The following is a 26,397-nucleotide window of genomic DNA, read 5'->3' as shown; positions in this document are numbered from 1 at the left end:
TTTCTTCCATTTCTTTTTCTTCTTTTTCTTCTTCCTTTTCTTTTTCTTCTCTTCTTTTTTCTTTTTCTTCTTCCTTTTCTTTTTCTCCCATCTTTATTTACCTTTCATTTATGGGTCTGGCTTGATGATGCCGTTTTTGTTTCCACATCTGTAAACTATACGTGGAGTGGGCCTTGGTTCTGTCCCTCAGGAGTTTTATCCTCTCATCTCGGGCTACTCACTGTTGGTGTATCATTCCGCCCCCTATGGAATGCATGCATTGCATTGACCGAGGGACTATTTTACATCTGGAAAGGGCACTGAATCATCACAAAATAAAATATGTATCTAGTCAGTGCGTTGAGTGTTCACTGCAGCAGTCTTCGTTGTATTTAGTACGCAAGAGGTTTACCAATGCTTGCGTCGCTTTATTTTCCTTCTGTCTAATTGCCTTCTTGTTTTCAAACTTCCAATCTCCCTGTGTTATTTGTTTACACCTTTCGTTCTTCAGGTACTTTGTATCATTTGTCAACTCCATTATTTCTACCTTTGATATCTTATCGATCATTTTTCCTTCATTTCTATTCGCTGTTCCTCATGTAATGCTCCTTCTTTCTTCTCTTTCATTTTTGTTCTCTGTTTCTTGTGTCTGTCGTTTAATTTTCTTAGTCGTTCTGTTTGTGTTCTCTCCTCATTTAATCTGCCCCCTCTCCTTTCGTCCATTTTTTTTGTTTTTCCTTTCTTACTTATTCGTTTTTTTCATTTTTTTCGTTTCTTCCAATATATTCGTAGCATCCCCCCCCCCCCCCCCCCCTTATCTCGCTCACGCCTTCCTGTAGCCTATGTCCCCTCTCTGCTCTCCTTGGAGTCACTCCCCGTCACTCCTCGCGGGCTGCAGTGGCACCGGCGTCCTCTGGGGGGAGCCTCTTGTGCACGTCAGCCAGAAGTGAGCTCCGCTCCGAGGCGGCCCGTGGTGTCTGGGACGCCGCAGTCCGAGTCTAAATGTAGGCTGGCGAGGGAGGAGTCTGTCCGGGAGGGAGGGACCCACGGAGGGTGCGCTGCCAGCAGGTGAGAGCCGAGGGAGAGGCACCGATCAGCAGCCAGCGCCGTCCCAAGCAGGAGCCACAGAAACCTCATGAGCTAACCGGAGGAGCAGACACCCGCCGCCCCCTTGCCCACCTGTGCCAGCAGCACCCAGGAGCAGCCGCCGCGCTGTGCCCACCGGTGCCAGCCCCGGGAGCGGCAGCCCTCTCTGCCCCACCTGGACGCCCTGGGCTCTCCGATGCCCCCTCTTGCCCCTGACAGGTGAGGCTCTGCGCAGCCCCTGGAGCGGATGCCCGGCTCCAGCCATGCTCCAGGGGGGCTGACCTCTGACCCTGCCCATGGGGCGAGCCCTCGGCGCTCTCCTGACCCTGCTCTGTCTCAGCCTCGGAGGAGCCCTCGCCGTGGATTACATCACCGACGCCCCCCGACTGACGGCCAACTTCGTAAGAACCCTTTGCACTTTTACGAGCGTGTGTGTCCTGGTGAGCCGGTGTCTGTCACTGCACCGAGATCCTGGTGAGCGGGTGTATGTCACTGCACCCAGAGTGTGTGTGTATCCTGGTTAGCGGGTGTGTGTCACTGCACCGAGTGTGTGTGTGTCCTGGTGAGCGGGTGTCTGTCACTGCACCGAGAGTGTGTCCTGATGAGCGGGTGTCTGTCACTGCACCCAGAGTGTGTGTGTCTTGATGAGCGGGTGTATGTCACTGCACCCAGAGTGTGTGTGTCTTGATGAGCGGGTGTATGTCACTGCACCAAGAGTGTGTGTGCCCTGGTGAGCGGGTGTGTGCCACTGCACCGAGAGTGTGTGTGTCCTGGTGAGTGGGTGTGTGTCACTGCACCGAGAGCATGTCTGTCCTGGTGAGCGGGTGTATGTCACTGCACCCAGAGTGTGTGTGTATCCTGGTGAGCGGGTGTGTGTCACTGCACCAAGAGTGTGTGTGTCCTGGTGAGCTGGTGTGTGTCACTGCACCCAGAGTGTGTGTGTGTCCTGGTGAGCGGGTGTGTGTCACTGCACTGAGAGTGTGTGTGTCCTGGTGAGAAGGTGTGTGTCACTACACCAAGAGTGTGTGTCCTGGTGAGCGGGTGTCTGTCAATGCACCGAGAGTGTGTGTCCTGGTGAGTGTGTCACTGCAGCGTGAGGATGACTGTGTGTGTCCTCGTGAGTGGGTGTGTGTCCCTGCAGCGTCAGGACGTGTCCCTCAGTGCATGTGGCACTGCCACGAGAGTGTGCGTGCCTCTAAAGCACTTGCGTGTGCCCCCACAGTGGACTCATTCCTCCTGTATGTGCACACGTGCGCGTCCCTACACTTTGTGTTTCTGGGAGAGTGTGTCTATCCTGCAGTGAGTGTGTGTCTATCCTGTAATGAGTGTTTGTCTATCCTGCAGTGAGTGTGTGTCTATCCTGCAGTGAGTGTGTGTCTGTCCTGCAGTGAGTGTGTGTCTGTCCTGCAGTGAGTGTGTGTCTATCCTGCAGTGAGTGTGTGTCTATCCTGCAGCGAGTGTGTGTCTATCCTGTAATGAGTGTTTGTCTATCCTGCAGTGAGTGTGTGTCTATCCTGCAGTGAGTGTTTGTCTGTCCTGCAGTGAGTATGTGTCTATCCTGCAGAGAGTGTGTGTCTATCCTGCAGTGAGTGTGTGTCTATCCTGTAGTGAGTGTGTGTCTATCCTGTACTGAGTGTGTGTCTATCCTGCTGTGAGTGTGTGTCTGTCCTACAGTGAGTGTGTGTCTATCCGGCAGTGAGCTTGCTTCTATCCTGCAGTGGGTGTGGGTGTATCTTACAGTGAGTGTGTGTCTATCCTGCAGTGAGTGTGTGTCTATCCTGCAGTGAGTGTGTGTCTGTCCTGCAGTGAGTGTGTGTCTGTCCTGCTGTGAGTGTGTGTCTGTCCTGCAGTGAGTGTCTATCCTGCAGTGAGTGTGTGTCTATCCTGCAGTCAGTGCGTGTCTATCCTGCAGTGAGTGTGTGCCTATCCTGCAGTGAGTGTGTGTCTATCCTGCAGTGAGTGTGTGTCTATCCTGCAGTGAGTGCGTGTCTATCCTGCAGTGAGTGTGTGTCTATTCTCCAGTGAGGGTGTGTATATCCTGCAGTGAGTGTGTGCCTATCCTGCAGTGAGTATGCGTCTGTCCTGCAGTGAGTGTGTGTCTGTCCTGCAGTGAGTGTGTGTCTATCCTGCAGTGCGTGTGTCTGTCCTGCAGTGAGTGTCTATCCTGCAAATAGTGCGTGTCTATCCTGCAGTGAGTGCGTGTCTATCCTGCAGTGAGTGCGTGTCTATCCTGCAGTGAGTGCGTGTCTATCCTGCAGTGAGTGTGCGTCTGTCCTGCAGTGAGTGTGTGTCTATCCTGCAGTGAGTGTGCGTCTGTCCTGCAGTGAGTGTGTGTCTATCCTGCAGTGAGTGTGTGTCTGTCCTGCAGTACGTGTCTATCCTGCAGTGAGTGCATGTCTATCCTGCAGTGAGTGCGTGTCTATCCTGCAGTGAGTGTGTGACTGTCCTGCAGTGAGTGTGTGTCTATCCTGCAGTGAGTGTGCATCTATCCTGCAGTGAGTGTGTGTCTATCCTGTAGTGAGTGTGCGTCCCTGTGGTGAGCCTGTGTCTCAGTGAGGTGTCTCACGGGGTCTGTGCTCAAGACCACCTCTGCTTTCTTTTAATGTCCGTGACGTGGTCCCCTTCGTATGGTGCCTGTACATTTACAGTTTCAAGATTGTTACATTGTCTGTGGTAGTGTTCCTGTCCACAATTGGTATTGTGTCAGTAACTGTCACTGTGAAACATTGTTAGATCATTTTATATAACTACGGTTGTTACTGAGTAAGTGTGTCTGGGTTAAATGTTAGAGTCAGTGACTGTGTTACTAAGATTGTTTTAGTATCTGAGGACGTTTTACTATAAACAATTGACATTGCTTCAGTGACTGTCACAGTTTAACATTGCTAGACATTGTATATAACTACGGTTGTTACTGAGTCAGTGTGTCTGGGTTAAATGTTAGAGTCAGTGACTGTGTTACTAAGATTGTTTTACTGTTTGTGGCAGTGTTACTATGCACAATTGATAGTGTGTCAGTGACTGTGTCTCTACAGTAGATAGTTACAGAGACAGTGATTGTGTTACTAAGATTGCTACAGAGTCTGTGACTGTGTCAATGTATGGCATTGTGACTGTGTCAGTTACTATGTTACTGTGTAACATTGTTCTCCAATGTACAGAACCACCATTACAGGTTTGTGCTTGTTACTGAGACAGATACTGTTTCTGAGTTAGATGGTTACAGAGTCAGTGACTGTTACTATGATTGTTACTGTGCCTGTGACATTTCTACTTTGTATCATTGATACTGTGTCTGTGACATTTCTACTTTGTATCATTGGTACTGTGTGTGACATTTCTACTTTGTATCATTGATACTGCCAGTGGATTCGTTACTGTACAACATTGTTGCAGTGTCACGACTGAGTTGAAATGACATTCATTTAGGAGTCAGTTACTGTTCCTGTCAGATAGTTATATAATGAGTGAGTGTGGTACTTGCATTGCTACACTGCCTGAGTCTTTGTAACACTGTCACAGTGTGTACTTTGTTACAGAGTCAGACGCTGCACTTCTATGTGACATTGTTATTGTGTGACTCGCTTTGCCACCGTGTCACTGATATTGTTTTAATATTGTTACAGTCTGTGGTCGTATTTCTGTGGTAGATTGTTACAGAATCAGGGACCGTGTTACTCCGATTGTTACAGAATCAGGAACCGTGTTACTCCGATTGTTACAGAATCAGGAACTGTGTTACTCAGGAACCGTGTTACTCCGATTGTTATAGAATCAGGAACCGTGTTACTCCGATTGTTACAGAATCAGGGACCGTGTTACTCCGATTGTTACAGAATCTGGGACCATGTTACTCCGATTGTTACAGAATCTGGGACCGTGTTACTCCGATTGTTACAGAATCAGGGACCGTGTTACTCCGATTGTTACAGAATCAGGGACCGTGTTACTCTGATTGTTACAGAATCTGGGACCATGTTACTCCGATTGTTACAGAATCTGGGACCGTGTTACTCCGATTGTTACAGAATCAGGGACCGTGTTACTCCGATTGTTACAGAATCAGGGACCGTGTTACTCCGATTGTTACAGAATCTGGGACCGTGTTACTCCGATTGTTACAGAATCAGGGACCGTGTTACTCCGATTGTTACAGAATCTGGGACCGTGTTACTCCATACTGGGACAGTGTTTTTATTTGTGTCTTCTTAAACAGGGCAGTGCCCCCAGCTGCGAACCTCACCCGAGGTTGTGTTAGGTAATTCTGGTTTTGCAGTAAAGTTTCTGTGACAACTTCTCTCCTTCGGGGTCCCTTGGTAATGGTAGTTGTCTGCAGCAACTGTTCACTGTAGTGTTTCTCATATAACGTGTTTCTCATATAACGTGTTTCTCTGCCCACCTGTTCTCTTTAGTGTTTTTCCAGTAAGGACAGTTCTCTATCACAGCTTCTCTCCATAGCGGCCCCTTGGTAGCAGTATGTCTCTGAGCCAGCTGTTCTCTGTGGTTGTTTTTCCAGTGAAGATACTTCTCTGCAGCCACTTTTCTCCATACTGGTCTCTGTAAGGTTCAATCCCTGTACCAACGAATCCCTCCAGTGCCTTCTGAGTAAAGGCATTTCTCTGTAACCACTGTTGCGGTTTTCCAGTAAAGATCTGTGTCTGTAAGAACTGTTTCCTGAAGCGGTTTCTAGGGGCGACCGAGAGTTTGGCTCCAGCTGGCACCGGACTAAGTTTGAGATGTGAGGATAAAAAGCCGGCTAGTTTGGTCTCCCAGCAGCAGTGACACGTCCTGATTGTGTGTGTGATGTGAGCAGTACTGAAGGCAAACAAGCATTGGTGATGTGACCTGTTTGTGTGGTCGTAAAATGCAGGGGACTCCTCGAGAAGTAATTATGAGAAAGAGACATGGGAGAACACGCTTCCTCGAGTTCTCTAAAAAGTGAAAACATGTCCTCAAAAGGATATAACAGGCTGCAAGCTATTAGGAAATCTGTGGGTCTTGGTGAATACTTGCTTTCATTCTCATACCTCACTGAGGCCATGCATGGAGTGCGTGGTATATACAACTAAGTTATTTCAAAATGGCACTAAATAATGCAGGCTTTAACAGATGTGCAATATGGCACCTATTATCACTCCGGTTGAACAATAAAAGTGGGGAATATGTCTCCCAATTCATATGACATCTGTGCGTCTGTGCATGGAACTATGTTCGTCCTGAATACACCCATGCAGGGGTTTAATGCAGAGAATTGTATCTTATGTATGCATTGATGTGGTACTTATGCAGCGCGGCCTGGCTAGCACCAATATGCATAGCTGCAAAGTTCATTTGAAATCTTGCAGAATCTCTATGGACACTTGCATCTTGACGTTTTACTTTTTCCCACTAGCGCGCAAACTTTGTGACTTTTGAGATACAAGTTGTCGCTACAGTCATAGCATCATTCTAACACGAGCTCACGTGAACCCGCATAAGATTGAAAGGACGTCGATTGTGTGTCGATTATGTAGACACCTTGATGTGATATATTGAGTGGCACCAGAGAGGGAGTCCCTCGGCAGACTGCAGGGGCATGTTGTGGCACCTGAGGTGGAAGACCCAACTAGTACATGGTTGGTTTGTGAGACATCGGCTACCATAGAGTGATGTAGTCTGGGAATATCGAGTCTCGAACATCAACAAAGTGGTGTAGTGTGCGAAAATTGAGTTCAAATTATTGATGAACCAGAATATTGTTACAACAATGTCGAGGGACAAATTATCAAAAGGTTAAGTTCTAAACATTTTCTACACCTGACTCCACATTTACATAACTCGGTGATATGCAGCTCTTCAATGCACATAGATTTGAAGTTAAGAATAGAAATCCGTATCTGCCTCTGTGCACTTATGTTTTGATATTAAATCTCTTGATATAGCTGTTACCAGTGCTTTAAATGGAAAAAAAAATAAGTGCAGGTACTCACCAAATTGAGATGTGGACAAGGGGGTGGGGCTGGGGGCGAGGCTACGGGAGGTGCTATGGGACCAGGCCCAGGGCACACATTTTATTGAGATTTAATTGGTGTACAGATGTGCATAGTGATACTAAAGGAGTTCTGGTTTATTGTGAGTATTCCTTTTTCCTTATACGTATAGAAAGGTACAATTAATATTAAAGTGGGCGTCTCGTGGGTAAACAACTAAATCACATATGAGTTGCAAAAGCTATTTTCCTTAACATTTATTGGGAACGTTTGACTATGGTTTACCCTCTTGTCTCATTGCCACCTAGCAGACATCACCCAGCATGTCCTAGATGGCACAGCTTTGCCTCAGAGCTCCTCACCTGCTGTAAAGTCCGATCCCTCTTTCTGGAGGTGGGCATGCTGCTGAACGCTCGAGCCAGGATGCCTGGCTCTGACTCAGTTCCAGGTCCTCTTGCACCCTCAAGCCAAAAATGAACTGAACTTTGACAGTGCATATGCCTGCCAACCATGCTCTAACCTCATGTGCAAAGAATAAAAACAAAATAGTAATCTTTGATCGGGGCCGGACTGGGATCACAAAACAGCCCAGGCAATTATGTCCAACCAGCTTCGAGGGGGGTGGGGGTGCAGACCTCTGCTGCTGCACTTTTGTTACAAGGGGCCGATTTTGCAGCACTGCTACAAAGCCGGCCTCCTGTAACAAAAACAATCCCCACGGTCCAAAACTAGCCCCGGCCCATTGGGGCAACGCCCGGTGCCGGCTACGGCTAGTCTGGCCCTGCCTTTGTTGCAATACAGGAGAGAAAGAAAGAAATAGCCGTCTAGAGACTGAATTCTACAATGTGAAAGCAGAAATTCTGGGATCAATACTGGCTTCCCCACAAGACCAAATTGTGTGATCATAGACCAAGATTTTATCTCACCAATCCTCCTTTTTCTTCATTAGCACATATGAAAGTATATTCAAATACACGAGTTCAGGATGTGTGCTTTTACAATCACATCTTGAGTTAGATTTAATGCCCTATAATATTGCTTCTTTCTTGAAAAGAAAACAGGCCCCATATGATATACACCTGGAAAAAAGTGACTCACTTCCTAGATCACTAATGGCATTGTAGTCATGGTGGGGTGCACCAAGGTGAAATGTTTCCACATCAAAAAATACACTTTTATTTCAATTGTAATGTTTTCAAGGTTCGACTAATGCACAGGCTTGTATGGCCAAACAGACTTCATGGTTCGTCTTTGACTGGGCTCTCCTTGTTAATGCCGGGATTGTCAGGTTTGACACTGAAGACAACACTCACTCATGCAAGAACACGCACAGTGACATAGTAGCACTCGTGCACGCGGACAGGACAGCGTTTTAGAAACACTTACATTCGCTGATGTCCACATTACTAAACCTTGATTTCCTTCCACTCTGCCACAGCGTCACCATCACCACTTTCGTCCTCAGTCTGCCGTACTCTGCTACGCCAGCAGCAATCCGTCTCTCAGATTTACAGCGAGTCACGCGACATGGCTGTTAGCAGCCTTGTTCACACACCTACTGTGCTATTGATTCCACAGAGCCTGAGTGGACCCTGTGCCAATAATCGCAGTGTGACTCGGGCCCCTCCCATACTCCCTGCCAGCTCTGTACGAATGCATAGGGGCCGCTGCTCAGTGAGCACATTGTAAGGTTAGATTAGCACTCGATCATCAGAGTGTTTCACCAAAGCGGACCGACTCGTAAGCTGTGTTGTTCTTCTTTTTATACATACCTATTTCACTGAGCTTGGCATGCTGCGTCAGGAGTACCGGTACTCTCTCTGGACAAGGAGTTCTGGTACTTATGCGCAGAAACTTTAGAAGTGTTGGTACTTAGTACCGGTGAGTACTGGTCCATTTAAAGCCCTGAATATTCCAGCCCGTTGATATTCGGGATTCGATCATCCCTACTACAATCACGAAGGCCTAGGTCACACATCCAGGAGCACACGCCAAAGTCTCATCAACAGGGTCGTCCAATCAATGGTGTCGAAGGCCGCAGAGAGATCCAGAATGCACGGATATCCGGTGTCTGCACCGTGAGGGAGTCTGATCCTCAGGCTCTTGTCGCCGCAGGCTTTGGGCCTGTGAGACGGCCGGTGGAGGTGGGGCTATTTGACAGGCAGAGGGGAGATAATAGAATCTTGTAGAGATCTTTGTGTAGGCTTTACTTTCAGGAGATAGTCAGAAGAGCACAACAACTGCACTGATTAATGCACTTGATAGAGAGAGCTGTGATTTGTCTGCTGATAGTTTTGACTAATGCCAAAGGTGCATAGAGGGTTAATGGTCCTGCTGCAAAGCATAAGGTGTAGCATGCATATCACAGATTTGTAATTTTTGTAGATAGCTCAGTGGGTTCTGCTTTTTTTCAGATATTCTGTCACTCCCACTTTAAAAGCTACCATTTTTCGAACATACCTCAGTGACCTATGACCTGATATGAAAGTGCTGCATGCCCACCTGCAAGGAGTAGGTTTTTAACCTGTCTGTTGTTTTCTCACTCTTTCACCATTCATAGGTTGCTTAAAAAAGGATTCCTTTGAGTAGTAATACATTAATATTAGCACAGATATCCCCATCACTGTGTTGCATTTTATGTCCTAAACTTGGGGGGCAGATTTACTAACACTTTGTGCCGGATTTGCATCACTCTCATGCGACAAAGCTGATTCCACACACTCTTGTGGCGGAGCTGTTTCCACACTTTCTTGTGATGGAGCTGTTATCACACACTCTTGTGGTAGAGCTGTTTCCACACATTCTGGTGGAGGAGCTGTTTCCACACCCTCTTGTGGAGGAGCTGTTTCCACACCCTCTTGTGGTAGAGCTGTTTCCACACCCTCTTGTGTAGATTCTGCTTCCACAATTCTTGCTGTTTCCACACTCTTTTGTGGTGGCGCTGTAATCACACACTCTTGTGGGGGAGCTGTTTCCACACAGTCTTGTGAAGGAGCTGTTTTCACACACTCTTGTGGTGGAGCAGTTTCCACACATTCTGGTGGAGGAGCTGTTTTCACACACTCTTTTGGCAGAGCTGTTTTCACACTCCCTTGTGGTGGATCTGTTACCCCCACACTCGTGTGGAGGAGCTGTTTCCACACCCTCTTGTGGAGGAGCTGTTTCCACACCCTCTTGTGGTAAAGCTGTTTACACACACACTTGTGTAGATACTGCTTCCACAATTCTTGCTGTAATCACACACTCTTGTGGGAGAGCTGTTCTCATACACTCTTGTGGCAGAACTGTTTTCACACACTCTTGTGGCGGAGCTGTTTCCACACTCTCTTGTGGTGGAGCTGTTCTCACACACTCTTGTGGCGGAGCTGTTTCCACACTCTCTTGTGGTGGAGCTGTTCTCACACACTCTTGTGGCGGAGCTGTTTTCACACTCTCTTGTGGTGGAGCTGTTCTCACACACTCTTGTGGCAGAGTTGTTTTCACACACTCTTGAGGCGGAGCTGTTTTCACACACTCCTGTGGTGGAGCTGTTTTCACAGACTCTTGTGGAGGAGCTGTTTTTGACACACTATGGTGGAGGAGCTGTTGCTGGCTCCTATCTCCCTCTAACAAGCATCAGGTTGACTTTGGGCCAATAGGCCAGAAGTTGGCCTCATCAGACTGGTGGGCAGAAGGTTATTATTCAGCACTGGTTGGAATTTGGTCTGTGTTCATACCACGGGGACATTCCCTTCGGCCAGGGCGCGCTTCACGTTCTGTAAGTAGAAGGCAGGGTCCTGGTTACTATTCCAATAACAGACATAGAGGTCTACGTCTGTGTTAGAGACAGTAGCAGTTAAAACTATTATTAACAAATATGGTGGTCTGTAGAGACATGTCCTAAATCAAAATACAAGCTCTTTTTGGGGTCCAATCGGCGAAGCGAAGCAGCAGGTTAAAGAACTGTTTCTGGGGAACTTCCGCCGTCCTTTGTTGTGCGTTTGCCCCGGTTAACTAGTGAGTCAGGGGGGGTTCAGGTCCTGTGATGTCAGACTGATGGGCCCCCTTTGGCTCGTGATGAGGTGGTAGCAATGGGTCTGGTACAGCTCCACTGGTGACACGTGTGCTGTCTGTTGGGGGTACTACCTGCTTACCTTGGACCGGTGGGGGGTGGGTGGGGGCCTGACAAGGCAGGGGGTGGGTGGGGGCCTGACAAGGCTGATACTTACACCCTCTGCCCTGCAGCAGCTGTGATTTGCCTCTTGCCTCCTGGCCTAGAATTATCGGGTCTGGGGTTGTCAGACCTGATACTTCCAGACCCTGGACACCCCAAAACTGTGACTGGGGAATTTCACCCAGAGTTGTCACTCGGGGTAATACCCCATCTCATGGGGGGACATGTGTGTCCTGGTTTCCCTCCTAGTGTTGGCTTCAAGGTGCTTAGCTCTGGCAAGTTTACAGCCTGGATGAACAAAAGGAGTGCTGAGGTCTCTTTAAGTGAGGCATTTGTGTTGGGCACAATTTGAGGTGAAAATAAGAAACCTCCCTCGGCCCATGCAGGTCGCTGTACACAAAGTGTGGGCACCGCTGAGCAGGGCCTGGGGGCGAATCACACCAGGAAACAAGGGCACACTCCACTGGTGTTGGAGCAGGCTCTGTTACAGCAGCTGAACTGGGGCCCGCATCCTCCCTCGTCTCCTGCACTGTGTGTGTTCCTGTGAGAAGTCATGCATGTATCTGTTCCAGACCAAGAACGCCGCAGGCTCTGTTCATAAATAAAATCAGGAAATGACGCTGCTCTTGTAGACATTTGGATACATATCTGACTTTTCTGGAATTTATAGAATATTCTAAGACTGTCATAATTCCCCAGAAGCTCCTCTGGTATGATGTCTTGCATCCCAGGTCACTCCCATGTGAATGCATTTTAGCATGGGTACCTGCGCCTTCTGAGTAAAGTTAAGTTACTGACGTTTTATGGTTTATTTTTTTTTAATTATTTCGCCATAAATTCATTTTTTACTTATGGACAAACCCCTTCCCTTAGAGCCCAGGGGTTATGGAGTGTTCCCTCCCTGCCCCCACCTTGGACACTCACTTCTTTGTGCCCGTCATAGGAACACCTCTTTAGCCACACTCACTGTGGCAATGCGCATGCGCTGAGGTGGCGAAGGCACCCAAACTCACAACTGTGCCCCTTCTTTCCAACCGAGGTAGGCCTCCTTCTCCCGGTGCACTCACAACCCACACTTGGAGCACATCTCATCGCCCTTCGTAGTACACTACAAGTGCAAAGTTACGTGTTAACACTTTCAAAGTGTAAATTCCCACGTTATAAATTCAAATGTAGGTTTATACTCGTACATTGAAGTGTTTGTGTGCCGAAACTGAACTTATCTTTGTGAATTGCCCCGTCTGTGGGTGGAAGACAACACGTGAACATGAGTGTGTGCTCCTGGCTTGAGTGCGCTGCAGCCACTGTACTGTGAGTCAGTCTGATATCAAACACGTGTGCGTCCTTCTGAGAGGGCAGTGCATCCGTGACAGAGAGTCTGTGTGTGCGTGTCTGAGTGCGTTTGTGTGTGTGTGTGTCAGTGAGTGTGCGCCTGTGTTACTGTGTGTGCGCACGCTCTTGTCTGTGTTAGTATGAGCGTGTAGTATGTGTGCGTGTGTGTCGTGTCCCCGAGTGCGTTACTGTGTGTGTATGTGTCTTTGGGGAAACAACACTTACAACAAAACTTTTACAACGCAACATCCATTACAACGCATGCCATTACAACGCAACCATTACAACGCATGCCACTACAACGCATACCACTACAACGCATGTCATTACAACACAGTCATTACAACGCATACCATTACAAAGCATACCTACACTATCCAACACTTACCCTACTGTTGCGCCCCCTGGAGTTAGAATAGTAATTTTTACCCCTACACTATCCAATACTTACCATACATGCAATGTAATGGTATGTGTTGTAATGGTATGCGTTGTAAATGTAGTATGCATTGTAGTGGAATGCGTTGTAAAGGTAGTTTCAAAGAATTTGTTGTAATGGCATCCGTTGTAATGGATGTTGTGGTGTAAAAAATGCGTTGTAAAGGTATGTGTTGTAAAAGTATGCGTTGTAACGACATACATCCGTGTCTGTGTGGGTGCGTGTTTTCTGTGTGTTTTAGAAGTCATGCATGTGTTACTCTTTGTGTGTGTGCATGCGCGTGTTACTCATGTCAGTATGTGTGTGTGTTTACATGCTCGCCTGCCTAAGGTCACAAGACTCAGCGCACATTCCGTACACCCTTGTGTGTAGCTGCTGTCTAGTATAGCGTGAGCGTGTGTAAGTGTGTCAGAGGGGTGTGTGTCCTCTTGGAGGGTGGCTGGTGATGGAGGTTGCCACGGTTCTCCGGTTCGTCCCTGGGCCTCTGCCCGGGGCATGAACAGGCCGAGCCGGTCCGTTGACACTCAGAGTCGTCACTCCCTCCCTCCATTCCCCCGGCGCGTATTCAACTTAAATAATGCAGCTCACGCCTCTCACTGACACGTCATCGGCCTCCAGGAACAGCCCATCTCACAGGTGAATACTGTTCATTCTGTGGGTCTCCTATAGACAAGCCCCTGGCAGCTCTGCAGCGTGGTCACCACAGCCTCGCTCAACCCACTGAGCTATCGCTTAGAGTTCATTGCTTTCTGCAAGGGGTGGGCTGTATCGGCAAGGTGATCCTAAAACACTTAGCTAAGTAAACGTGTGTGCCTATAGTTTTACTCCCTCTTCTGTACTGCCCTACTCCCCCTTCCCTTTCTCCTTCCATTCCTGGTCTACCCCTGGGCCTATAGATTCCACCACCCTTCTCAATTATCTGTGTGCCTGTAGATTCAGCCCCAGTAACTGTGCGCCTTGAGAGTCTTGTCATATTCTCATGTACCTGTGTGCCGGCAGATTCTGCCACTGGACCTGTGGGTCTATAGATTCTGCCTCTGTACCTGTAGGTCTATAGATTCTGTACCTGTGGGTCTATAGATTCTGTCCCTGTGGGTCCATAGATTCTGTACCTGTGGATCTATAGATTCTGCATCTAAACCTGTGGGTCTATAGATTCTGTGTCTGAACCCGTGGTTCTATAGATTCTTTGCCCGTGGGTCTATAGATTCTGCCTCTGTACCTGTGGGTCTATAGATTCTGCCTCTGTAACCGTGGGTGTATAGATTCTGCCACTGAACCTGTGGGTCCATGTATTCTGCCTCTGTAGTAGTGCCTTGGGTCTATAGGTTCTGCCTCTACCTGTGGTTCTATAGGTTATGTCTCTGAACCTGTGGGTCTATAGATTCTGCCTCTGAACCTGTGGGTCTATAGATTATGCCTCTGTACGGGTAGGTCGATAGATTCTGCCTCTGAACCTGTATGTCTATAGATTATGCCTCTGTACCGGTGGGTCTATAGATTATGCCTCTGTACCGGTGGGTCTATAGAGTCTGCCACTGAACCTTCTCTTCTCTTCTCTTCTCTTCTCTTCTCTTCTCTTCTCTTCTCTTCTCTTCTCTTCTCTTCTCTTCTCTTCTCTTCTCTTCTCTTCTCTTCTCTTCTCTTCTCTTCCTTGTATAGCGCTCTGTCACCATAGGTTTCCTAGCGCTGGGTGGTACTGAGAGATGTAGAGAGGGGGAGCTAGCCAGACTGTGTAAAAAGATTGGTTTAAAGAAGTTTTCTGAATTCCAGCAGAGACATGGAGGATTTGAAAGATAGCGGCAACTGGTTCCAGAGTTTGGGAGCCAGATGAGCAAATCTGCAGCCACCATATTTTTTTAGTTTGATTGGGACTGCGGTCAGAAGTTGACGGTGGGAGGACCGAAGGTTGCGTGCCGGACGGTAAGGAGTCACTAGAGACTTCAGAAAGACGGGGTACGTACCAGAACCTGTGGGTCTATGTATTCTGCATCTGTAGTAGTGCCTGTGGGTGTATAGATTCTGCCTCTGTACCTGTGGGTCTATAGATTCTGCCTCTACATGTGGGTCTATAGATTATGTCTCTGTACCGGTGGGTCAATAGATTCTGCCTCTGAACCTGTGGGTCTATAGATTCTGCCTCTGAACCTGTGGGTCTATAGATTATGCCTCTGTATCAGTGGGTCTATAGATTCTGCCTCTGAACCTATAGGTCTATAGATTCTGCCTCTGAACCTGTAGGTCTATAGATTATGCCTCTGTGCCGGTGGGTCTATAGATTCTGCCTCTGAACCTGTAGGTATATATATTCTGTGCCTGTGGGTCTATAGATTCTGCCTCTGTACCTGTGGGTCTATAGATTCTGCCTCTGTACCCGTGGGTGTACAGATTCTGCCACTGAACCTGTGGGTCTATATATTCTGCCTCTGTAGAAGTGCCTGTGGGTCTATAGATTCTGCCTCTGTAGTAGTGCCTGTGGCTCTATAGATTCTGCCTCTACCCGTGGGTCTATAGATTCTGCCTCTGTACCTGTGGGTCTATAGATTCTGCTTCTACCTGTGTTTCTATAGATTCTTCCCCTGAACCTTTGGGTTCAGAGATTCTGCATCTGTACCTGTGGGTCTATACTATAGATTTTGCCTCTGAACCTGTGGGTCTATAGATTCTGCCTGTGTACATGTGGGTCTGTAGAATCGGCCTCTGCCCCGTGGGCCTGTAGACGCTGCCTCTCTACCTCTGTGGGCTTGTAGATCCTGTGCCGCTGCCCCTGTGGGCCTGGGGATGCTGCCTCTCTGAACCTGTGGGCCTGTAGATCCTGTCCCTCTGCCCCTGAGTCTGTGGATCAGTAGATCCTGTCCTTCTGCCCATGTGGGATTGTAGACGCTGCCTCTGACCCTGTGGGCCAGTAGACGCTGCCTCTCTGCCCCTGAACCTGTGGGCTTGTAGATCTTGTCCCTCTGCCCCGGTACCTGCGGGCCTGTAGATGTTGCCTCTGAGCCTGTGGGCGTGTAGATCTTGTCCCTCTGTCCCTGTGCCTGCTGGCCTGTAGACGCTGTCCCTCTACACCTGTGCCTGCTGGCCTGTAGACGCTGTCCCTCTACCCCTGTGCTTGCGGGCAGGGGCGGAGTGGCAAGGCGGGCATTCGGGAATGGGCCGCCGGTGCCTCAGTGCCCTCTGTGGGCTGTTTTTTAGGTCTCGGCTAAAAGACGCGCGTAAGCGCGTCTCCGCCGAGATCTTATGTCAGCGAGTAGCAGTCCCAGGAGACAGTCCTGGCCACGCGCATCCTTCCAGGCGATTTGTAACTGGAACGCGCGCTGTGGCCAGGCGCTATCTCCTGGGAAGCGCAAGCACCACACACGCATGCGCATACACACACACACGCGCCCATGCACGCACGCACATACATACATACATACAGAGACACCACCCCTGACTCATACACACACGCGCGCACACACACAAGTGCACCGAGGCCCCCCTCCCCCCCCCGCCGTCACCGTCGCACACATACATACATACACACACACGAGCATACACACGAGCATACACACACGTGCACCAATCCCGCTCCAGCCTTTAGGAACTTACCTTACCTCAGCACGCGGCGCCCAACCTCCTGCTGGCGCGGCCCCGGGGCTCTACACCGCTCACAGGAGCCCCGGGCCGCGAGACGCAACGACTCCGCCTGCCTCCTCTTCAGTTCCGGTCTGAACGTGGCCCCGCCCCCGTCACTGGCGACCGTGCCTGACTTCCGGGGCGGCCGCGATACGTGCCTAAACAATAGCGATGCGGGCCACTTCATCTTTGGATTTTCATCCTAATCCTCTGGGGGCAAACATACATACAACTGCCCAACTATTTCCAAAAACGTACCCTAACAAAATGACAGATCTATTGGCTTTACCAGTGCATATTTTGTAATCCTTGCGTATTATTCAGAAAATACATATTTTTACTGTTTCTTACAAACATGTTTTGACCTTCAAGTTATGCTAACTTTAATGATGCTTTAAATGTTTGTTGCATAATATATCCCTCACAAATCTCTGAAGAGTTCTGTGCTCCGCTATGTTAGCAAGTAGGCTCAAATACCTTCCAAGTGGCCTGGTTTCGCTGATAGGGAGCTCTGTTGCAGCTCACATAAAGACAGTGACCTCTCACTGCCTTGGCCTTCGTGTCGGAGTACCTACTTTTATTAAGCATTTTACGTTGCTTTTATATTGCACATGCTCAAAAATGGAAAGTTAAGTGGATTCCTGTTTGTCGAACAGTGCAGAGTGGTGAGTGCAGAGTGGTGAGTGGTGAGTGCAGAGTGGTGAGTGCAGAGTGGTGAGTGCAGAGTGGTGAGTGCAGAGTGCAGAGTGGTGAGTGCAGAGTGGTGAGTGGTGAGTGGTGAGTGCAGAGTGGTGAGTGCAGAGTGGTGAGTGCAGAGTGGTGAGTGCAGAGTGGTGAGTGCAGAGTGGTGAGTGGTGAGTGCAGAGTGCAGAGTGGTGAGTGCAGAGTGGTGAGTGGTGAGTGCAGAGTGGTGAGTGCAGAGTGGTGAGTGCAGAGTGGTGAGTGCAGAGTGGTGAGTGCAGAGTGGTGAGTGCAGAGTGGTGAGTGGTGAGTGCAGAGTGCAGAGTGGTGAGTGGTGAGTGCAGAGTGGTGAGTGCAGAGTGGTGAGTGCAGAGTGGTGAGTGCAGAGTGCAGAGTGGTGAGTGGTGAGTGCAGAGTGCAGAGTGGTGAGTGCAGAGTGCAGAGTGCAGAGTGGTGAGTGGTGAGTGCAGAGTGGTGAGTGCAGAGTGGGGAGTGCAGAGTGGTGAGTGGTGAGTGCAGAGTGGTGAGTGCAGAGTGGTGAGTGCAGAGTGGTGAGTGCAGAGTGGTGGGTGCAGAGTGCAGAGTGGTGAGTGCAGAGTGGTGAGTGCAGAGTGGTGAGTGGTGAGTGCAGAGTGCAGAGTGCAGAGTGGTGAGTGCAGAGTGGTGAGTGCAGAGTGGTGAGTGCAGAGTGGTGAGTGCAGAGTGGTGAGTGGTGAGTGCAGAGTGGTGAGTGCAGAGCGGTGAGTGCAGAGCGGTGAGTGCAGAGTGCAGAGTGGTGAGTGCAGAGTGGTGAGTGCAGAGTGGTGAGTGCAGAGTGGTGAGTGCAGAGTGGTGAGTGCAGAGTGCAGAGTGCAGAGTGGTGAGTGGTGAGTGCAGAGTGCAGAGTGCAGAGTGCAGAGTGGTGAGTGCAGAGTGGTGAGTGCAGAGTGCAGAGTGGTGAGTGCAGAGTGGTGAGTGCAGAGTGGTGAGTGCAGAGTGGTGAGTGCAGAGTGGTGAGTGGTGAGTGCAGAGTGCAGAGTGGTGAGTGCACAGTGGTGAGTGCAGAGTGGTGAGTGCAGAGTGGTGAGTGCAGAGTGCAGAGTGGTGAGTGGTGAGTGGTGAATGCAGAGTGCAGAGTGGTGAGTGCAGAGTGCAGAGTGGTGAGTGCAGAGTGCAGAGTGGTGAGTGGTGAGTGCAGAGTGGTGAGTGCAGAGTGGTGAGTGCAGAGTGGTGAGTGCAGAGTGCAGAGTGGTGAGTGCAGAGTGGTGAGTGCAGAGTGGTGAGTGGTGAGTGCTGAGTGCAGAGTGGTGAGTGCAGAGTGGTGAGTGCAGAGTGGTGAGTGCAGAGTGGTGAGTGCAGAGTGGTGAGTGCAGAGTGCAGAGTGGTGAGTGGTGAGTGCAGAGTGCAGAGTGGTGAGTGCAGAGTGCAGAGTGGTGAGTGCAGAGTGGTGAGTGGTGAGTGCAGAGTGGTGAGTGCAGAGTGGTGAGTGCAGAGTGGTGAGTGCAGAGTGGTGAGTGCAGAGTGGTGAGTGCAGAGAGGTGAGTGGTGAGTGCAGAGTGGTGAGTGCAGAGTGCAGAGTGGTGAGTGCAGAGTGGTGAGTGCAGAGTGGTGAGTGCAGAGTGGTGAGTGGTGAGTGCTGAGTGCAGAGTGGTGAGTGCAGAGTGGTGAGTGCAGAGTGGTGAGTGCAGAGTGGTGAGTGCAGAGTGGTGAGTGCAGAGTGCAGAGTGGTGAGTGGTGAGTGGTGAGTGCAGAGTGCAGAGTGGTGAGTGCAGAGTGCAGAGTGGTGAGTGCAGAGTGCAGAGTGCAGAGTGGTGAGTGGTGAGTGCAGAGTGGTGAGTGGTGAGTGCAGAGTGGTGAGTGCAGAGTGGTGAGTGCAGAGTGCAGAGTGGTGAGTGCAGAGTGGTGAGTGCAGAGTGGTGAGTGCAGAGTGGTGAGTGCAGAGTGGTGAGTGCAGAGTGCAGAGTGGTGAGTGCAGAGTGCAGAGTGCAGAGTGGTGAGTGGTGAGTGCAGAGTGGTGAGTGCAGAGTGGTGAGTGCAGAGTGGTGAGTGCAGAGAGGTGAGTGGTGAGTGCAGAGTGGTGAGTGCAGAGTGGTGAGTGGTGAGTGCAGAGTGGTGAGTGCAGAGTGGTGAGTGCAGAGTGCAGAGTGGTGAGTGCAGAGTGGTGAGTGCAGAGTGGTGAGTGCAGAGTGGTGAGTGCAGAGTGGTGAGTGCAGAGTGCAGAGTGCAGAGTGGTGAGTGGTGAGTGCAGAGTGCAGAGTGCAGAGTGGTGAGTGCAGAGTGGTGAGTGCAGAGTGGTGAGTGCAGAGTGGTGAGTGCAGAGTGGTGAGTGCAGAGTGGTGAGTGGTGAGTGCAGAGTGCAGAGTGGTGAGTGCAGAGTGGTGAGTGCAGAGTGGTGAGTGGTGAGTGGTGAGTGCAGAGTGCAGAGTGGTGAGTGCAGAGTGCAGAGTGGTGAGTGCAGAGTGCAGAGTGCAGAGTGGTGAGTGGTGAGTGCAGAAGGTGAGTGCAGAGTGGTGAGTGCAGAGTGCAGAGTGCAGAGTGCAGAGTGCAGAGTGCAGAGTGGTGAGTGCAGAGTGCAGAGTGCAGAGTGCAGAGTGGTGAGTGCAGAGTGGTGAGTGCAGAGTGGTGAGTGCAGAGTGGTGAGTGCAGAGTGCAGAGTGGTGAGTGGTGAGTGCAGAGTGGTGAGTGCAGAGTGGTGAGTGCAGAGTGGTGAGTGGTGAGTGCAGAGTGCAGAGTGGTGAGTGCAGAGTGGTGAGTGCAGAGTGGTGAGTGCAGAGTGGTGAGTGCAAAGTGGTGAGTGCAGAGTGGTGAGTGCAGAGTGGCGAGTGCAGAGTGGCGAGTGCAGAGTGGCGAGTGCAGAGTGGCGAGTGCAGAGTGGCGAGTGCAGAGTGGCGAGTGCAGAGTGGCGAGTGGTGAGTGCAGAGTGCAGAGTGCAGAGTGCAGAGTGGTGAGTGGTGAGTGCAGAGTGGTGAGTGCAGAGTGGTGAGTGCAGAGTGGTGAGTGCAGAGTGGTGAGTGCAGAGTGGTGAGTGCAGAGTGCAGAGTGCAGAGTGCAGAGTGGTGAGTGCAAAGTGCAGAGTGCAGAGTGGTGAGTGCAGAGTGGTGAGTGCAGAGTGGTGAGTGCAGAGTGCAGAGTGGTGAGTGGTGAGTGCAGAGTGGTGAGTGCAGAGTGGTGAGTGCAGAGTGGTGAGTGCAGAGTGGTGAGTGCAGAGTGCAGAGTGGTGAGTGCAGAGTGGTGAGTGCAGAGTGGTGAGTGCAGAGTGCAGAGTGGTGAGTGGTGAGTGCAGAGTGGTGAGTGGTGAGTGCAGAGTGGTGAGTGCAGAGTGGTGAGTGCAGAGTGGTGAGTGCAGAGTGGTGAGTGCAGAGTGGTGAGTGCAGAGTGCAGAGTGGTGAGTGCAGAGTGGTGAGTGCAGAGTGGTGAGTGCAGAGTGCAGAGTGGTGAGTGGTGAGTGCAGAGTGGTGAGTGCAGAGTGCAGAGTGGTGAGTGCAGAGTGGTGAGTGCAGAGTGCAGAGTGGTGAGTGGTGAGTGCAGAGTGGTGAGTGCAGAGTGGTGAGTGCAGAGTGGTGAGTGCAGAGTGGTGAGTGCAGAGTGGTGAGTGCAGAGTGGTGAGTGCAGAGTGCAGAGTGGTGAGTGCAGAGTGGTGAGTGCAGAGTGGTGAGTGCAGAGTGCAGAGTGGTGAGTGGTGAGTGCAGAGTGGTGAGTGGTGAGTGCAGAGTGCAGAGTGCAGAGTGCAGAGTGGTGAGTGCAGAGTGGTGAGTGCAGAGTGGTGAGTGCAGAGTGGTGAGTGCAGAGTGGTGAGTGCAGAGTGGTGAGTGCAGAGTGGTGAGTGCAGAGTGCAGAGTGGTGAGTGGTGAGTGCAGAGTGGTGAGTGCAGAGTGCAGAGTGGTGAGTGCAGAGTGGTGAGTGCAGAGTGGTGAGTGCAGAGTGGTGAGTGCAGAGTGGTGAGTGCAGAGTGCAGAGTGGTGAGTGCAGAGTGCAGAGTGCAGAGTGCAGAGTGGTGAGTGCAGAGTGGTGAGTGCAGAGTGGTGAGTGCAGAGTGGTGAGTGCAGAGTGGTGAGTGCAGAGTGGTGAGTGCAGAGTGGCGAGTGCAGAGTGGCGAGTGCAGAGTGGCGAGTGCAGAGTGGCGAGTGCAGAGTGGCGAGTGCAGAGTGGCGAGTGCAGAGTGGCGAGTGGCGAGTGCAGAGTGGCGAGTGTGCAGAGTGGCGAGTGTGCAGAGTGACGAGTGTGCAGAGTGGCGAGTGTGCAGAGTGGAGAGTGTGCAGAGTGGCGAGTGTGCAGAGTGGCGAGTGTGCAGAGTGGCGAGTGTGCAGAGTGAGTGTGCAGAGCAGTGAGTGCAGAGTGGTGAGTGTGCAGAGTGAGTGTGCAGAGCAGTGAGTGCAGAGCAAGTGTGCAGAGCATTGTGTGCTGTTGAGTGCAGAGTGCTGTGTATTGGCAATGTTAATGACAATGGCCATTTATTTTTGATTTAAAGAAAAAAAAAGAAATGTAATGAGCAATGCCAATAGCTCTACTGTTGGACAGGCCACATGAAGGGCCGCTCTCCCCCGGCTTGACCAGGCCCGAGCCCAGTCACACAAGCACCACACACCACCATTGCACGTCCTCCGTCCCCTCAGGGACCCCTGCCCTCGAGCATGTCGACCTCGTGGGCCCGATCCACTACCGGCCCACGCGCCCAGCCCGGGCCACCATCTTGGACACTTCACCACGTGGCCACCTGGCCCCCGGCCGACCTCAACCCTGGGCCTGGCCAGGCCTCAGACATCCCGGCACCACCATCCACCCAGGAGGTGAGCGGGCTACTTGGCAAGTCAATGGGAGAAGGAGGTGTCGATGGCTCTCCCCCACCAAGTGCCGCTCGCCCATCGCCTCCCCGGGCGCTGGCTCCACCCCCCTGCTGGGTGTCTGGACTCCCTCATCCCGGACCTCCCGACCTCCAAGTGCGAGGGTCCGGACATCAAAGCACACCAGCCCTATAACTGGGGCAGCTCCAGAGCAGGAAGGCAGTTGTATCTTGGAGTCGAGAGACGTAAAGAGGAACTCATCCTGGACGGACTACTGGCGCTGCCGTAGCTCTGTCCTGTGCACCATCGCCCTGCCTGTTGGCGCTGCCACAGCCGTCGTAACCTTCATCCTTCATCGTCGTCGGGATCTGCTGGCGTGGCCGCGGACCGTTGTAACCGTCATCTTTCACCGGGACCTGCAGGCTCCGCCGCGGACCGTCGTCCTTCCTTCACCCACCTCGGGACCTGCTTGGCTCCTCCACGGCCCGACCATCTAGAACGCCGAGCTCGAGGATTGAGAGCTATTTTGTACTCATTGGTAACTAAGACTGTCCCGCTACCCTTTTCCTCAACCAGAGATCAGAACCGAGGGGACCCCTGAGTCCAGACCTCCTTGTATCATACCAACGTAACTTAAGAATTGCATATAAAGTCTCAATAACCTTTCATCTTGTGTGGTGTCCGTCTGTGGGGGGGAAGTTACTTATCTGTACAGTCGTTGGAGACGGCTCTCCCTGGAGACCTCTCCCCGTAATCTCGGCCGACCCTCCCGGTCCGTCTAACATTGGTGGCCAGCGGCGCGATCCGAATCACCGCATAACGTACAGAGAGTAGCTCACCCCACAACGAACCACCATGTCAACTAAAGAGAGCGGATCAACTGAGAAATTCCAAATGGAAAAACTAGAGGAGTACAGCCATCGTGAACTAAAGCAGTTCTGCATCGAACTAGGTATCGCTACCACCGGACTAAGCACCAAGGACGATTTTAAGCATGCCCTAGAATCTTGGGCAGAGACCGGGGATGTCGAAGCCCCTGAACAAAGCACCGCGAAAAAAACCAACACGGCCCCTGAAGGGCAAAGAACCAGCCTCTCGCAAGACGAAATCCAAGAAAGAGAAAAAACCCGACTACACGAACTAGAAATGGCCCGACTCAAGATGGACGTAGAACTCAAGTTGGCCGAACAAAAAATAAACTTAGAGCACCTACGTCTCCGAGAAGAAAGAGAGGAGAAACAGAGGCAAAGGGAGCTCGAGGAAAAGAAACTAGCGTACGAGCACGAACGGAACCTAGCCGAGATCAACCTGCGCAAGCAGAATAAAGAGTTAGGGGTGCCCGAGAGACCACACACCCCAGGGACCACGGAGAAGAAAGTACACATCCCCAAGGATGTTGTCCGAGAATATTTTCGAGAAGACGACATCCAGCAATGGTTTAAGGCCTATGAAATCGCGATGACTGCGCACCGGATCGATAGAAACGATTGGGGAGCCGGCCTATGGGGCAAATTCCTCAATGAGGGCCGCGATACCCTGTTACAGCTCCCAGACCACCAGATGACCTCCTACGACCATATGAAAGCGGCCCTCCTCACCCGCTATGGCCTAACGCCCGAGATGTACCGTCAGAGGTTCCGAGACTGCACACGCATCCCGGGTACAACTTGGGTGGACTATGTAACGTACTTTAGCAGAGCTTTCGAAGGCTGGATCAGAGGGAACAACGTCACGACCTACGAGCAGCTGTTCAATCTGATGGTATGGGAGCATCTGTCCAACAATTGCTTCATTGAACTACGCCAACACCTCCTCGACAGCAAGTTAACCGATCCCCGGCAGCTCGCAGCCGAAGCTGACCGGTGGGAGATCACTAGAGTGGGCCGGAATGGGTCCTACGAGCAGAACAGGAACAACAATGGTCACCACCGACCCAGAGGAGGAGGAGGGGGCCAAGGACGAGGAAGAGACAACACTCCGGCCGCCCCCGCTACCAGCACCACCCCCCCGGCCAACCGGGGCAGCACCCCGGCGCGACCGGGGTATAGAGCCAATGTTACATGTCACCGATGCCAACGAGTCGGCCACTATGCGAACGACCCAAGCTGCCCGCAGTATCAGAGTCCAAAACCCCGCCATGTGGCCGCCGCGGCACTAGGGGAAGAACAGATCTCCGAGGAACAAGAAACAGACGAGCAAGAGTATCAAGAGTGGGAGCCAGCCGCCATGACTCTCGCGTGCTTAGGGGGAAGAGACATGGTCCCGCGGGTCCCCCTACCCGCTAACACCCAGAAGTACAGCCAATGGGTGAGCATCAATGGCCAACGGGCCGAAGCCCTGCGAGACACCGGGGCCAGTGTGACAGCCGTCCGCTGTCATCTGGTGACCCCAGAACAATATCTACCGAACATTCTCTGCCCTGTGCGATCAGCCGACAACTCGGAAAGTCTGTGTCGGATGGCCTGCGTCCCCTTTGAGTGGGGAGGGGTCTCCGGCATGTTGAAGGTAACGGTCCGAGACGACGCCCCCGTGGACTGCCTCCTCGGAAATGACCTGGAGAGCTCCCCGTGGGCCGCCGTAGAGCGAAAAGAACACTTGGGGATGTTGGGCGTCCCGGACTGGGCGTGCGTCACCACCCGGTCCATGGCCGCCCGTGCCAACCATCACCAAGAAGAACCAGAATGGCCGGCGCCACCGCCTCCGGTCGCCCCAGCCGAGACCCCCGACCATGACACCCCCCTCGAACTTGCTCAACCTGCCGACCTCAATAACCTTGACCAGTGGGCTCAAGAGGGGGGACCCACACAAGAACAATTTCGCCAGGAGCAGAAGACCTGTCCCTCCCTCGAGGGACTCCGCCAGCAAGCGCTCGCCCAAAGCGCAGGGGATACCTCCGGAACTCATTGGGTCTACTGGGACAATGATCTGTTGTACAGCGAGCAACGAATCGCCGAGCTGGGGGCCAACCGAGTACTAGTAGTGCCCCTCCGCTTTAGAGACTTCCTGCTCAACCTGGCCCACGATGTCCCCCTGGCAGGGCACCTGGGACAGGATAAAACCTACAGTCGCCTAGTGACCCACTTCTTCTGGCCCAAAATGAGAAACGATGTGCACCAGCATTGCCGATCTTGCCCCACGTGCCAAGCCAGTGGGAAGAGCGGCCGCAAACTAAAGGCCCCCTTGCAACCTTTTCCAGTAGTCACGACCCCATTTGAGAGGGTCGGTATAGACATTGTGGGACCCCTGGACCCGCGTACGAAACAAGGCCATCGCTTCATTCTGGTGCTAGTGGACCACGCCACCCGCTACCCTGAGGCTGTTCCTCTCCGGACCGTGACAGCCCCAGTGGTCGGCCGGGCCCTGATGGGGATCTTCTCCCGTGTGGGGTTCCCCCGAGAAGTCGTCAGCGACAGAGGCACAAACTTTATCTCTAAGTACATGAAATCTCTCTGGCAACAGTGTGGGGTCACCTACCGCTTCACGACCCCCTATCACCCCCAAGGGAACGGACTTGTTGAGCGGTTCAACCGCACGCTGAAAGGAATGATCGGGGGATTGGAAGAGCCCCTCCGTCGCCAGTGGGATGTGCTGCTGCCGTGCCTCCTCTTCGCCTACCGAGAGGTCCCACAGAAATCCCTAGGCTTCAGCCCATTCGAACTGCTCTATGGGCACCCAGTGCGGGGGCCGCTCAGCCTGATCAAAGAAGGCTGGGAGATGCCTCCGGCAAAGAACCCTCCAGATGTCTTCCGGTACCTCCTCACCCTCCGCAACCAGTCCCGGCGGTTCAGAGACCTAGCAAAAGCTAACCTAGAGGCCAGTCAAGAGGACATGAAAAAATGGTATGACCAGAACGCCTCATCCATTGAATTTGAGCCGGGACAACAGGTATGGGTCATGTCCCCCACGGAGCCATGCGCTCTCCAAGACAAATGGACGGGACCCTTCAAGGTGATCGAGCGCAAGGGTCCTGCCACCTATCTGATCGATATGGAGTCCTCCCGGAACCCCCTCCGAGTACTCCACACCAACAGACTGAAACCCCACTTTGCACGAACAGAACTCAGCCTACTGATGGCCACAGACAATGGGGTTGAAGACGACTCCGAACCTCTCCCTGACCTCCTGCGGACCCAGGAGCAAGACGGCTCCGTGGATGGGGTCCGACTCTCGGAGACCCTCACCAGAGAACAACGCCAAGAGTGCCAAGCCCTCCTGTCACGGTTCGCCAGTCTGTTCTCCCTCACCCCAGGGGTCACTTCCTGGTGTGTGCACGACGTGGACACCGGAGACAGCCCTCCTATCCGCCACCGGGCCTACCGCGTACCTGATCGGGTACGGGCCTGCATCCAGGCGGAAGTGGCTAAGATGCTCACACTCGGGGTC

General features: G+C 51.8%; 1 protein-coding gene across 2 annotated transcripts in view; it reads left to right on the top strand.

Annotated features, from left to right (window-relative positions):
* The first annotated feature begins 921 nt into the window (after nt 1-921).
* IL17RE (interleukin 17 receptor E) overlaps nt 922-26,397 on the top strand; it is a 160,518-nt gene continuing 135,042 nt past the window's right edge. The window contains exon 1 of one of the 2 annotated variants that reach the window (XM_086939373.1): nt 922-1,479. In XM_086939373.1, coding sequence (XP_086795499.1) covers nt 1,362-1,479 — 118 coding nt within the window. In that variant the 5' untranslated portion in view covers nt 922-1,361. The remainder of the gene's footprint in view (nt 1,480-26,397) is intronic. The other variant, XM_086939374.1, reaches the window with a different exon arrangement.

Source organism: Lissotriton vulgaris, chromosome 9, assembly GCF_964263255.1.
Source record: "Lissotriton vulgaris chromosome 9, aLisVul1.2, whole genome shotgun sequence".
NCBI classification, from domain to species: Eukaryota; Metazoa; Chordata; class Amphibia; order Caudata; family Salamandridae; genus Lissotriton; species Lissotriton vulgaris.
Note: the sequence above shows the minus strand (reverse complement) of the source record. Positions and strands in the feature narration are given on the sequence as shown.